Here is a 14,482-nt window from a genome sequence, read left to right as displayed (position 1 = left end):
GTAAATTATTATTGTCAGGATCAAGCACACATAAGTTTATAGCTAATAGAGTAATGTATAGACCAAGAAATAAAGTCCTATACCGTTTAAGCACACTCTGAAATTGATCTGCTAACCAAAAACCTAAATTAGGCCTCACATTATTTAACATGCACCAGATAAAATAAAACTCAGTTTTAGAGAAAACTCCCGAGTGATCTTTCTTTCCTAAAATATTATATGCTAAGAACCGATGCACACATTTCAAAACATGATCATGTACGAAAGAGCTCTTTGATTTACTCAGGTCATAGGCATTGTGATCAAAAGATAAATTACACCAAAGATCATAGGGCTAAAAAATTTCACTAAAGTCACAAGTTGTCCCTAAATATGCATCACTAGAAGAATAATCATCATCAATGAATCCTAAAGCTAGTTTAAAATCTGTGATAGATTGTGAAAAATTTCGTCTCATTAACCTAAACTTTATAACATTCGGAGTATGCAAAGTAAAATTATTCGGTATATTAAATTGAAAAGTAGCATAGAACTCCCTAATCAACTCAACATAACCCCAACAATCAACATCAATAAACTTACACAAACCAATCTTATTTATCAAAGAATTAAAATTATCATTAACATTCAATTTTTCAAGAGTCAGGTAATGAATATACTTAGCTGGAAGTATTTTTCTCTTGTAAATATCTTTGTACCTTTCTTTCTCTTGTTGAGTCATGAATGTGAGGCAACCTCCGAGATTGGATTCAACAAGTGGCAAAACACTCATGCAATTTCCATGTTTCGATCTTTTTCTCATGGCTTGGTGTGAATTTAAAATTGTGTTCCATGGGATCGTAGTGGGAGCGGCAATCTTGGATTTCTTTGCGACGGGTTTCTTTTTAGACGTTGATGACTTGGAAGTTGATGCTTTCCTCTTCGGCATTGACACAATAATTTCACTAACGGGTTTTGTTTGAATGCGAAAAGCGGCGGCCCTTTGAACCAAGGAGAGTGAGTCTGTTTACGCGACTGAAATGCTGGGCGTGGGCTGCTTGCAGGGCTGGTGCAGCTGCAGACGTGGGATGTTGCGCGGCTGGTGCTGTGGGATGGAGTTGGGCATGGGCTGCTTGCACGCGGGATGGAGCTGGGCTGGTGCATGGACGGGGCGCGGGATGTAGCGTGGTTGGTTACTCGGGATGCTGGAGCTGGTGACGCTGGTGCTGTGCGGGATGGAGCTGGGCGTGGTTGGTTACTCGGGATGCTGGAGCTGGTGACGCTGGTGCTGTGCGGGATGGAGCTGGGCGTGGCTGGTTGCATGCGGGATGGAGATTCTGGATGTAGCGCGTGGCTGGGAATGCAACTGCTAGTTGCGCCAGGGATTAAAACCCTAAAAAAAATCCTTTTTTTGTTTTTGTTTTTCAAATAAAATAATTTTTTTTCAAATAAAATTAAAAAAAAACTTTTTTTGTTTTTTTTTCAAATAAAAAAAAACTTTTTTTTATTTTTTTCAAATAAAATAAAAAAATAAAAAAACCTTTTTATTTTTGATTTTTTTTAATTGAAACTAAAAACTAAAAGAGACACTTGAGACACCAAAAAAATTACAGAAGTACTTTTTTAATAAGCATATGGGTAAGCCTTAAAACCATTTTACTTTAAAATCACAGAAGTACTTATTAGTTAAAATGTGGGCACGCCTAACCAAAAAATTTCTTCTGGCTAAAATAAGCAAAAACATTATTTAAACAATCTGAATCAAAATTAAAAACAAAAGATATAACAAAAACCAAAATAAATAAATCCTTTGGGTTGCCTCCCAAAAAACGCCTTTGTTTTATGTCTTTGGCTAGACACATTCATGCATCAATCTCCATAAATGGGACTCTCGAGAGTCACTTCCTCCACAATATTCACCGAAAAACCTTCATAAAAAGGTTTTAAGCGATGACCATTAACCTTAAAAACTTTGTTAGAGGTCGGACTCCGAATCTCAACTGCACCATGAGGAAAAACATTAGTAACAATAAAAGGTCCTACCCAATGAGAACGTAATTTACCAGGAAAAAATTTAAGCTTAGAATGAAAAAGAAAAACTTTTTGACCAACAGAGAACTCTTTTCTCAAAATTATTCTGTCATGAAATATCTTCGTCTTTTCCTTGTAAAATTGCGAACTCTCATAGGATTCGTTTCTAATCTCCTCCAACAGTATTCTATGCATGCACGTGGACGGACTTATCTCTTTAATATCAGCAATTGTCCACCCAATAGCCTTTTTGTAATCCTTCAGCACTCTAATAAGCTTTTCTTCCTCTAAAGTACTAAGCTTTGAAGAGATGATCACTGGAAGTGTCTCACCATCTCCTAGAAACATGTATTTTAGATGACTCGGCAACGGTTTAAGCTCTATTTTCGATGCCTGCAAAATAGATGGAAGAAGTTTTGCATGAGATGAAGGTAATTCAATATAAGACATATGATGAGTTAAAGTTCTCAAAGAATTTAATTCATAAATTGTCTCTTGTAATACAAAATTTAAACACAAACTCATTTTCATTCTTTTGCAATTTTTTGAGGCCCAAATTGTTATTTAAAGCAGCTACCAATGAATCTTCAACATCCAAATAAAAAACTTCCTGTACTATAGGGTTAATAACATTCACAGAAAATACCGGATGTTCCTCACTAGGATATTTCATGGCATCACTCATATTAAACTCTATAACCTCTCTATCAAACTCCATAGTGAGAATCCCTTTATGTACATCCATTTTAGCAGAGCAGTCTTAAGAAAAGGTCTTCCTAGCAAAATTGGGACAAACTTAGAGGAGTTATCCTCTTCCATATCAAGTACATAAAATTTAGCAGGAAAAATCAACTCATTAACTTGTACTAAGACGTCTTTTAATACCCCATCAGGATATGCATTAGACCTATCAGCTAGTTGAATTATCACGCTAGTTTCTTTTAATGGACCAACATTCAAAGATAAATAAATGGAACGAGGCATGACATTAATAGAAGCTCCTAGATCTAACATAGCCTTTTCAACTCTAACACTACCAATTTTGTAAGGGATAGTAAACATACCTAGATCCTTACACTTAGGAGGTAGTTTTTTTTGGAGAACTGCTGAAATATTCTCCCTCATGTGAACTCTTTCATCTCCTATAACATCTAATAAGGGAATATTTACCTCAACCTTGAGAAATGTCTCAAGGATGTCTTTCTCTTGTTCCTCATTCTTGAATTTTGCAAACTGGCTTGGAAAATGAGGAGGTATCACCACAGGTAGGGGTTTCGCTCTGGTGGGTTGTGCATCTTGAGATTTAGGCATCAATTCATTCTTCTCAAGCTCATCTTCTACATGATTTGTCACTTTCTTACTAGGCTCTTACAACTCCTTCATACTTCTAAGGATGACAGCACTAACATTTTGCTTTGGATTCACCTCAGATTGTGAAGGCAATCTCCCTGATACTTGAGACTCCAGGCGGCTTACTGTAGTCACCAATTGACTCATTTGGTTCTCCAAATTCTGAATGCTTGTTGTAGTTGCCTGCTGAAATTGTTAAGTGTTAGTGGCAAGTGATTTAACAATTTCTTCAAGAGATATACCTTACTTGGAGTTTGACTATGGAGGGTCTGATTATCTTGGTATGAGAATCCTGATGGCCTAACTCCATAGCTGAAGTTGAGATGATCCTTCCATCTCGAATTGTATGTTTGTGCATAAGGGTCATACATCCTCTAAGGTATGCCTGGAAATCCTTCAACTGCATTGGCTTGTTCAACAGGTTCTTCTTGAAGTGTATGACACATATCAGTTGATGACCCATATTGGAACAAATGCCACAAGTCTTCACCTGTTGCACATTACATACAACAAACTTTTCCACAAGAGAAGTAAGTTTATCTAAACGTTGTTCAATAGAAGAAATATTTACCTCATTCACCTTCCTTGAAGTGGGATCTTGCCTGCTGCCAAATTGTTGTGCATTGGCAGCTATATTTGAGATCAACTCCCTTGCTTGAGTAGGGGTCTTGTTCACCAACACACTTCCACTAGCAGCATCTATCATACTCTTATCTATTAATGACAATCCTTCGTAAAAATATTAAATAAGAAGTTGATCAGAAATCTGATGCTGAGGACAGCTGGCACACAATTGTTTGAATCACTCACAATACTCATACAAAGTCTCCCCATGAAGTTGTCTGATCCTACAAATGTCTTTTCTGATGTTGGCAGCTCTTGAAGCAGGAAAGTACTTCTCAAGGAACTGCTTCTTCAAACCATTCCACGTTGTAATCGATCCAGGAGGCAAGTAGTACAACCAGTCTTTAGCTAGCCCATCTAAAGAGAAAGGAAAAGCACGTAACTTAATCTGCTCTTCAGTCACGCCTTGTGGTCTCATACTTGAACATACAACATGAAACTCCTTGAGATGTTTATGAGGATCTTCACCTGCAAAACCATGAAACTTGGGTAATAAATGAATAACACCAGACTTTAATTCAAAATTTACCTCCAAGTCTACATATTGAATGCCGAGTGGTTACTGATTCAAGTTTGGTTCAGCTAACTCTCTAAGAGTTCTTTCTATAGGTGCAGTTCTATCCATCACTTGTTCTTCTGAATCGTTAGATGATTCAACCAAATTAGGCACCGTATCTGTTTCAGAAAGCAGAGGCGACGAGGATCGTTGCTTAGCTCGCTTCGTCTGCTGTCTCAGCTGGCGAGCTGTCTTCTCAATTTCAGGATCAAACGAAAGTGTACCTGTACGAGAAGAACGAACCATACACAAAGTAAACGTAAAAAGGATTAAATAAACGACACTGATCCCCGGCAACGACGCCAAAATTTGATGGTTGTCGAAGCCAGCAAAAATAAATATCTACTCTAAATAAATTGTGTATAGTGATTGAGCAGGGTCGTGTCCACAGAGATCGGTAATTATTTAAATCCTTTTAAAATGTAAAATGCAAAATGGGGGGATTGTTGACAATAATAAAAATCAAACTAAAATAACAAGAATGCAAATTCAAATTGTAATTCAAATTAGGAAAAGCTCTGGTTGAAGGAATTAACTCAGCTTGATTCGACTACTGATCATTGATTCAAATATAAATCATTACTACTTATGAATAGACCGGTTATAGCTACTGAGACCCTCTAATAGCCATCTCTCCTTAACTAGTTGATAACCAAGGTACGACCATTGGTTATTTCCCTAATCAATAGACAACCCTAGATATGGTCATATGATTTAATCAATTGACAGCCTGAAAAACTAGAGAGACCCAAATCCTAATCAACACAATGCACTGCTATGCTATTTGTCACAAACATTAAAATCTTCATACGATGAATCTTTTAATTGGCAATAGATTAAGTTGATAATTAAATAGTGGCCAATTATCTAATTAACAAATATAATCATGACAATAATTTAGAGAATAAACAAATACCTAAAAAGTAATAAAACAATTAAAGCATAAGAAAGATCTCACAGTAATGATGAATCAAAGCTTTATTAACCTTCAACCAGAATAATAGGTTTAGTTCTTCATAGAGAGAAGAGAAAAATTTAGATCTAGGGTTTTCTTTTTTTTCAAAAATCTCCCCTCCTTTGTTTTTCACGTCTCCTCTCTCTTATAGAGTTTTTTCAAAAATAAAATACTAATATCTAAAATATTATCTAAATATTAAATTCAAAATTACAAAAATAACCAAAAAGACAAAACACGTTAAAATAAAAACTGCAAGCCCTTAGTTGATAGCACGCGCCCACGCTTTATTAATAAAATTCTTCTGAAACTCATAATTTCTCCAGGAAAACAATCATTCTCAAACACATCTTGTAGCTCAATTTTAGCACCAATAAATAGAATTTCACCTACAAAAATAAAACACAAGTAAATCACTATTATTAAGTGCAAAACATCGATATTAAGAGAAGTAAACAATGCAAAACTAGTGCATAAATTGCACTCTAACACTTACTCTTCTGTCAAGGTCCAAATCAATCTCCACAGCTATCACTTAAACTTGTTTGATGGTCAAATATTGAGGGTTTTTAGTAAAAAGATGGAAGGCATGCATACAGTCTTGCACTGGTTGTTCATATTCATGCAAACTTCTCTCGATGTGAATAAAGAATGGGGAGGATGGACCACTTCTGTCTTTTTGTCTTTGAGTTACAGTGAAAAGATGTCGTTTCTCTGTAACTTTTTTTTAACCAAAATAAAAAAAATGACGTCGGATTTTTTTTTCTTTTCAGTTACAATGAAACGACAGCATTTTTTGGGTATTAAAACGACGTCGGCTTTCTTTGCAGCCTCTTCTTTATTAAAAGACTATATTACCCCTATGACGTCAGCATGTCTTAACGATAGTAAACGAAAAGGTGGACGCCAGAACTCTTTTGTTAACTTAGGGTATACGAGTGATATAAGCAAAAAGTGTTGTAACACGTTTGATACCGGTGACATTTAAGGGTATACCGGTGATAATTTCCCTTTTTTAAAAGGCGTTTTGAGCAAGTTATTTCTATTCCATAGCTATTTTCCTTTGAATCAAAGGTAACCTCAGCGGAGTTTTTAAGTGAACCTTTTTTTTTCCTTTTTTTTTCTTTTTTTGATGGTAACCAAATCAAGACAAAATAAGTAACGATGAATTTAACTTTTCCGGTGGGACAAGGATAGTGACATGTCCAAACGGTTGGCAAAATGCCCATCAAGATCCTCTTGTTTATATAAATAGTCTCATAGACCCTTTTCAAATAATTATGCTCAAATAAAATATAGTGGGGTCACTATAGTTAAAGTATATAATTGTCCTAAACAAAGGAGTTTATGCAACCATTTTTTAAAATAAGGGGTGTTTAATCATTTCATAGAACCATGGAGTGTTGCCGCTCTTTTCCCGAAAGGCTCGTAGAGAGTCTACTTTGACCAGAGAATTTTATGGTGTGTTTACTTGTGGGTTTGGAGAATGTGAATGAAAGAATTGAAATGAAACTTATGTTTACTTGACAAAATGTAATTTGAGAATGGGAATAAAATGTGTGGGTCTCACATAATTTGGGAATAAGGAATGAGAATCTCATTCCCATGGGGGGGTTGTGAATGAAAATGTGGGAACGGGAATGAAACATAAATTTACTTTTCTATCCTTCTAATTTTTTCATATTTTCTAAATTTCCTTGTTCAAATCACAAATAATTTTATTATTTTAAATGTCATTAATAATCATAATAATAATGATAAAAAATAATTAAAAAAATTAATTTATCATTATTAACAATATTATCCTTATTGTTGTTGTGGTTGTTATTATTATTATTATTATTATTATTATTATTATTATTATTATTATTAATTTTATTATTATTATTAAATTTTATTAACTTTATTATTTTAGTTATTATTAATTATTGTTAATATTATTTTTATTAATAATAATTATTATTATTATAACAACAACAAAAATAATAATGATAATATTGTTAATAATGATAAATTAATTATTTTTATTAATTATTAATACTATGGGTATTTTGGTAAATTGATTCTCATTCGCATTCCTCATTTTCATTTATTTTGCCAAGTAAATACATCAATGACATTTCAGCACATTCTTATTCCCATTTATTTTTGTCAAGTAAATATTGAAATCTCATTCTCATTCCAGCCTATTCTCATTCCCAGTCCATTCCCATTCCATCTCATTCTCATTCCCATAAAGTAAACGCACTATAAGATTCTTGACTCCAATGGAATCAAGGAAAATCTGAGTCGAGAATAGTATGGTTTTAAAGAAACAAATAATAACTATTATTTTTAACAACACACAAGCTCATTTAGAACAAGAACTGCAATCTAATAATATTTTCCTGGAGAGTGCAACTCAAGTTTATAACTTAAAGGTGTTAAAAACAGATAACAACGCAATTATATTTTATGAAAGCAAACCATAAAAGTTATTCCAAGAACCTAAACTAAAAAATCATCATAAAAAAAACCAAACATGCATAAATAAAAATAATATTCGAAAAGTTATCCCAAAAGAGACACGTAAAAAATTAAAATTGACAAATCATAATTTTTTAAAGTTTTTAGATGGAGATGAGAAATCTCACCTAGTATTAACTTTGTTCCCTATTCTTATTTCTACTCAAGTTACAGCATGTGTAAAGTCGATAAATTGTTTGCTACACTACGCCTAGGACCAACTAATGATAACTTCAACCACATAGCTCAAGATGATGAAACGAAAAGCTCAATTTTAGAACAAGAATTACATTAGATGATGAAAGGGAAACCTTATGAGAGGAAAGAATAAATAAAGAAAATAAACCTTGTACAATCAAATGATTTCAGCCATGAGAGTGCAAATCAAGTTATTAAAAATGTCAAAAGCATAACAATAACGCAATATATCTATATAGAAAGAAAACAAGTATTCAAAAAAACCCACCATAAATTAACAAAAGTCGTTCGAATAATCTAAACATTTATAGTCATCAAAGAAAGGAAACATAAACAAACTATATACCAAAGGTCTATTTCATCAGAGGCACAAAAGACTAAAATTAAGTAATTATTGAAAACCAACGTCATTAAAAGGAACAATCATGGGTATTAAACTTAATGTGGCTGAATCACGACGATGAGATGAGACGACTTTCCCTAACGCGGCTCGATGCTTCCATCTTCCATGTAGTGAATTTCCAGAACTTTTTCTTCCTCCACATATTGATCTTTTGTTGATTTTAATTTTTTGTACTTTTTGTTGGAATGTCTGGAGTTCTTTGCATTCCGTGAGTTGTAATCTCTTGTAATTTTTATTTAATAATATTTTCCTTGCTTCGGCAAGGTTTATTAAAAAACAAAATTCATCCCAAATTTTGAAAAAGATCGGGATTCCTAGATTAAAAGCTAACTCTTTTCAACACACGCACATGCTCACACGCACACATATATTGATAATGACAATAATAATATAATAATAATAATAATTCTTAAGTGCAGATGTTAAAAATACAAATTTCATACATATTCACTGTTACACTATATGATGTTATAGTTAATTAAAAAAAATGTTAATATTGTACAGTGTAACAGCAAATCTGCACAAAATTTGTATTTTAATGTCGGCATGAGAAAAGGATTATGCATACATATGATAAATATATATATATATATTAGTTTTCCAATTTGATAAGATAAAATAAACACAAATTCTAATACACTATATTTTGTCTTGTAATGTGTTGAAATCTAATTTTTTTTTTAAATATATATATATTAAAATCAGGATCTCTAATGTGTATATATATTGGAAACAAGAGTTAAAGGAGAATGATAACGTCCTGCCCAGAAATTGCACTTGATTGGTGCTGTCCAAAGGTTAGGTGTGGCTTACCACTTCGAAAAAGAGATTGAAGATGCCTTAGAGCAAATACATCACGACGAGTTTGTCAGTGATATAGCTGATCTCTACATAGTTTCTCTTCATTTTTTACTGCTTAGACAGCAAAAATTAAGATTTCATGTGGTATTTTATAAAATATTTTCTTAAGCTATCTATATATGTGTGTGCGCTAATTGCAATTAATATCAATGTTCAAGGCCTCACTCATAATAAAAAAGCCAGCTTAAGAGTTGAAAGTTGCCAAAAAACTTCCCAGTTCTTTTGACTAGTCCTTGTCACGCAGGATAATAATTTCACTATTGTTTAAATCTTTTAAAATAAATATAACTATATATTTGACATGTTTTTGAATATGATCAGATGTGTTTGAGAAGTCGAAAGATGATGCTGATGAAGGTAGATTCAAGGCATCATTGATGAACGATGTTCAAGGCATGCTGAATTTGTTCGAGGCTGCATACCTAGCCATTCACAGAGAAGATATTCTAGATGAAGCCATTGTTTTCACCACCACTCACCTTAAGTCAATGGTATCATGTTAGCCATAACCTTGCTGAACAAATAAATCATGCTCTTTTCGATCCGCTCGGTAAACCCCTACCAAGATTAAAGGCAAAGTATTTCTTGTATGTCTATACAAGAGATGATTTGCATAATAAAACTTTGTTCAAGTTGCAAGGTTAGACTTCAACATAGTACACGCAGCACACCAGAGGGAACAAAGTGACGTGACAAGGTAACTTCATACTTTTTGTATCTTTGTTAAATTATGGATAGGGATATAGCTATTGATGTGCTTTTGATTTGAAATTGAATTTAAGGTGATGGAGAGATTTAGGATTCACAACAAAGCTGCCTTATGTAAGAGATGTTTTAGGATGATGGAGTATTTTGATCGAAGATACGCTTTTGGCAGAGATTAATGACCAAAATATCATGCATTACATCCGTCATAGCTGATACGTTTCTAAAAAGCTCAGACTCTTTATAGAGGCGGTCAAAAGGTTTAAAATAATCCATACTGTATACACACACACATATAAAATAGACGTCCATTAATCATTGATTCATTTTGTATACGTTTATAATATGGCTATTTGGTTTCAGATGGGATACATTGGCGTTGTAGATATACTTCCTTAATACATGACATATATTAATAAAAAGCACTCTTAGACATTTATGTCAAAAAATTTGGCTGCAGCATCTAGAAGCTGCATCTAGAAGGTTTGAAGAAGCAAAATGGTTGGCATCGGATGTTTGAAAAAATAAAAAAAGAGCCAAAATTTTGGCTATATAAAGAGGGCATTCAATTTGTGAGAGATTGGGTGAAATATTTTCCTCATATCACTAGTGATATGAGGATTACAAGTATTCAAATATCTTGTGAGTCTAGTGAGTGAGAGATTGGGTATATTGGGGTTCTGGGAAGTGAGCTAAAATATTATAATACTTGTAATCCTCATATCACTAGTGAAATATTTTCTTTCTATTTTCGCCCGTGGACGTAGGCTAAAAGTCGAACCACGTAATTTCTGGTGTCCTCTATTGTGCTTATTCTTTATTTTCTTCCAATTTTATTTTAGCTGCGTGTCTGCTTCACCCATCAATTTCCTAACAGTGGTATCAGAGCTATTGGTTTTATTTTTGGAGTCGGGTATTGTTCGCGTAAGGGGCACTATTCCCATATACAATACTATTCACATATACGACACGGTTCACATATACGGTACTATTCATGTGAAACGATGGAAGCGATCCAAGAATTTTACGGTGCAAAGTAGGGAATAGTGGTGTGAGTAAAGCAATTGTGTTGTTTTGTATATGTTTAGGAAAGTTCTGTCACAAAGACGATAAGAGCTTAAGGAATCTGGGTTTTAAGTGGGACCATTGTGACCCCTCCAGGCTTTCTTGGGAACTTTCTTAGTGTGCATTCTCACACATACTCACAACTATTCAATGTAGTACACTAGTTTGTGTGTGGGATTTATCAACAAAATAGCGGCAAAGTATGAAATTGAGAAGTTCAATGGGAATAATTTTTTGTTGTAGAAAATGAAGATAAAAGCTGTATTGAGGAAAAATAATTGCTTGGCAGCAATTGGAGAAAGGCCCATGGAGATAACTGATGACAAGTGGAACGAGATAGATGGCAATGCCATTTCTAATCTACACTTAGCACTTGCAGATGGAGTATTATCCAGTGTGGCAGAGAAAAATACAGCGAAGGAAATATGAGATACTCTCATAAAATTGTACGAGGCCAACCAACTACACAACAAAATCTTCTTGAAGAAGAAATTCTATACTTTTCGAATGGCGGAATCTATATATACCCAATCAACACCTTAAAGGCACTATTTTCACAACTCACAACGTTGGGTCATAATATAGAGGAAAATGAACGTATAGAGCTTTTACTTCAAAGTCTACCAGATTCGTATGATCAACTCATCATCAACATAACAAACAACAATCTAGTGGACAATCTGATTTTTGACGATGTTGCAGCCTCCATATTAAATGAGGAGAGCAGACAGAAAAATAAGGAAAACAGACAAGCAAGTTCGCAGCAAGCGGAGGCGCTATCGGTGACGAGAGGGAGATTAACGGAACGTGACCCTAGTGGGAGTCACAGTCATAGTAGATCAAAATCCAGAAGTAAGAAGAATATTAAATGCTACAACTGTGGCAAGAAAGGACACGTCAAGAAAGAGTGTTGGAGTAACTAAAAGAGAAAATATGGTAAAGAATTAGAGACATCAAATGCTCAGATGTGTGTAGCAAGTATCTCAGATGATGGCGAAATTCTCTACAACGAGGCAACAACTATTTCAGAAGGCAGAAAACGACTATTTGATGTCTGATTTATAGACTTAGGAGCTACCTGACACATGACCTCTAGGAGAGAATGGTTCCACACATATGGACCTATCTCAAGAGGATCTGTATATATGGGTAATGATCATACCTTGGAGATCGCTAGTATTGGTACTATCAAAATAAAAATATTTGATGGTACAATTTGCACAATTGAGGAGGTACGACATGTGAACGGCCTAAAGAAAAATCTATTGTCTTTAGGACAAATGGATAGTCATGGGTACAAAACTCATGTGGAGAATGAAATTATAAAGATTGTTAAAGGAGCGCTTGTATTGATGAAGGCAGAAAAGATCGGTGCTAATCTATTTATGCTTAAAGGAGAAACACTATAGGAGGCTGATACGTGTGTTGCATCAAATGGAGAAGAGTCAACAATGATGTGGCATTTCAAACTTGGCCACATGTCAGAACAAGGTTTGAAAATTCTCTCTGAACGAAAATTGCTTCGGGTCTCAAATCGGTAAGTTTACCATTTTCAGAGCATTGTGTTACAAGTAAGCAATATAGATTAAAATTCAGTAGATCTATTGGTAAAAGTAAATGCATTCTAGACTTGATTCATTCTGATATTTGGGAGTCACCAGATATGTCCATGGGAGGTGCAAAGTACATGGTGACTTTCATTGATGATTATTCCAGGAGATGTTGGGTGTATCCAATTAAGAAAAAGTCAGATGTATTTCCAGTATTTAAAGAATACAAAGTGTGGGTGGAACTTGAATCTGGTAAAAAGATCAAGTGCTTGAGGACAGATAATTGTGGAGAGTATACAGATGGCGAGTTTTTTACTTTCTGTAAGGAAGAAGGTATTCAGAGGCAGTTCACGGTGGCATACACTCCTCAACAAAATAGAGTGGCAGAGCGGATGAATAGAACTCTTACAGAATAGATAAGAGCTATGTTGCGGACTGCTGGTCTACCCAATTCATTCTGGGCAGAAACAGCCAAAACTACATGTTATATAGTAAATCAATCGCCATTTACAACTATTGGGATGAAAACAGCGATGGAGATGTGGACTGGAAAGCCAGCTGATTATTCCTACCTACATGTATTTGGATGTCCTGTTACGTGATGTACAATGCCCAAGAAAAAATAAAGCTGGATGCAAAATCTAGAAGATATATCTTCTTGGGGTATGCTGATGGAGTAAAGAGATATCGTCTGTGGGACCCCACTGCCTATAAGATTGTCATAAGCAGAGATGTTATCTTTATAGAAGATCAACTGCAAAAGAAAGATGAAGATGATGGCATTGTGAAAGAAAAGTCAGAGATTGCGCCGATATATGGGGAAAATAATCCAGAAGATTCAGATTCTTTAGAAATAGCACTAGAGCACGAAGAACATGAACCAGTCGAGTCCGAGGCTCTAGAAGCTCGTAGGTCAACTTGTGAGAGACGGCCGCCATCGTGGCACTCGGAGCATGTCACAAAGATCAATGTTGCATATTGTCTTCTAACAGAGGATGGAGAGCCATCAACTTTCCATGAAACTTTAAACAACTCAGATGATGCTTTGTGGATGACAGCAATGCAGGAAGAAATTGAAGCTCTACACAAGAACAAGACATGGGAACTTGTACCACTACCACACGGAAGAAAAGCCCTTGAAAACAAATAGATCTACAAGATCAAACGTGATGGCAATGATCAAGTGGAGCGGTATCGTGCAAGATTGGTGGTGAAAGGATATGCTCAAAAAGAATGTATTGACTTCAATGAGATATTTTTTTCGGTGGTTCGACTTATAACAGTCACAGTAGTTTTGGCAATGTGTGCTACATTTGACTTACATCTTGAGCAGTTAGATGTAAAAACTGCATTTCTTCATGGAGAACTTGAAGAAGAAATTTATATGCTCCAACCAGAAGGTTTTGCTAAAAAGGGAAAGGAGAACTTGGTTTGTAGGTTGAACAAATCTCTATACGGTTTCAAACAGGCACTGAGGTGTTGATATAAGAGATTTAATTCCTTCATCACGAGCCTTGGATACAACAGACTCAGTTCAAACCACTGTGCATATTACAAGAGGTTTGAAGATAATGATTTCATCATTTTATTGTTGTACGTGGATGACATGTTGGTAGCATGCCTCAAGAAAGATCGAATCCAGGAATTGAAGGCACAATTGGCTAGGGAGTTTGAAATGAAAGATTTGGGACCAGCAAACA

At 34.7% G+C, this 14,482-nt stretch overlaps 1 protein-coding gene across 1 annotated transcript; it reads right to left on the bottom strand.

The window, feature by feature from the left end:
• Positions 1 to 1,713: 1,713 nt before the first annotated feature.
• Positions 1,714 to 3,588, bottom strand: LOC127903039 (uncharacterized). The gene is made up of 2 exons (XM_052443597.1): positions 3,181 to 3,588; positions 1,714 to 2,403 (listed from the first exon to the last, which is right to left on the bottom strand). Exons 1-2 carry the CDS (start codon positions 3,319 to 3,321, stop codon positions 1,849 to 1,851), a joined length of 696 nt encoding a protein of 231 aa, XP_052299557.1. The 5' UTR covers positions 3,322 to 3,588; the 3' UTR covers positions 1,714 to 1,848.
• Positions 3,589 to 14,482: the final 10,894 nt, after the last annotated feature.

This window comes from Citrus sinensis, chromosome 6 (genome assembly GCF_022201045.2).
Source record: "Citrus sinensis cultivar Valencia sweet orange chromosome 6, DVS_A1.0, whole genome shotgun sequence".
Classification (NCBI taxonomy): Eukaryota; Viridiplantae; Streptophyta; class Magnoliopsida; order Sapindales; family Rutaceae; genus Citrus; species Citrus sinensis.
The sequence above is the reverse complement of the archived record's forward strand: the minus strand, read 5'-3'. Positions and strand labels throughout refer to the sequence as shown.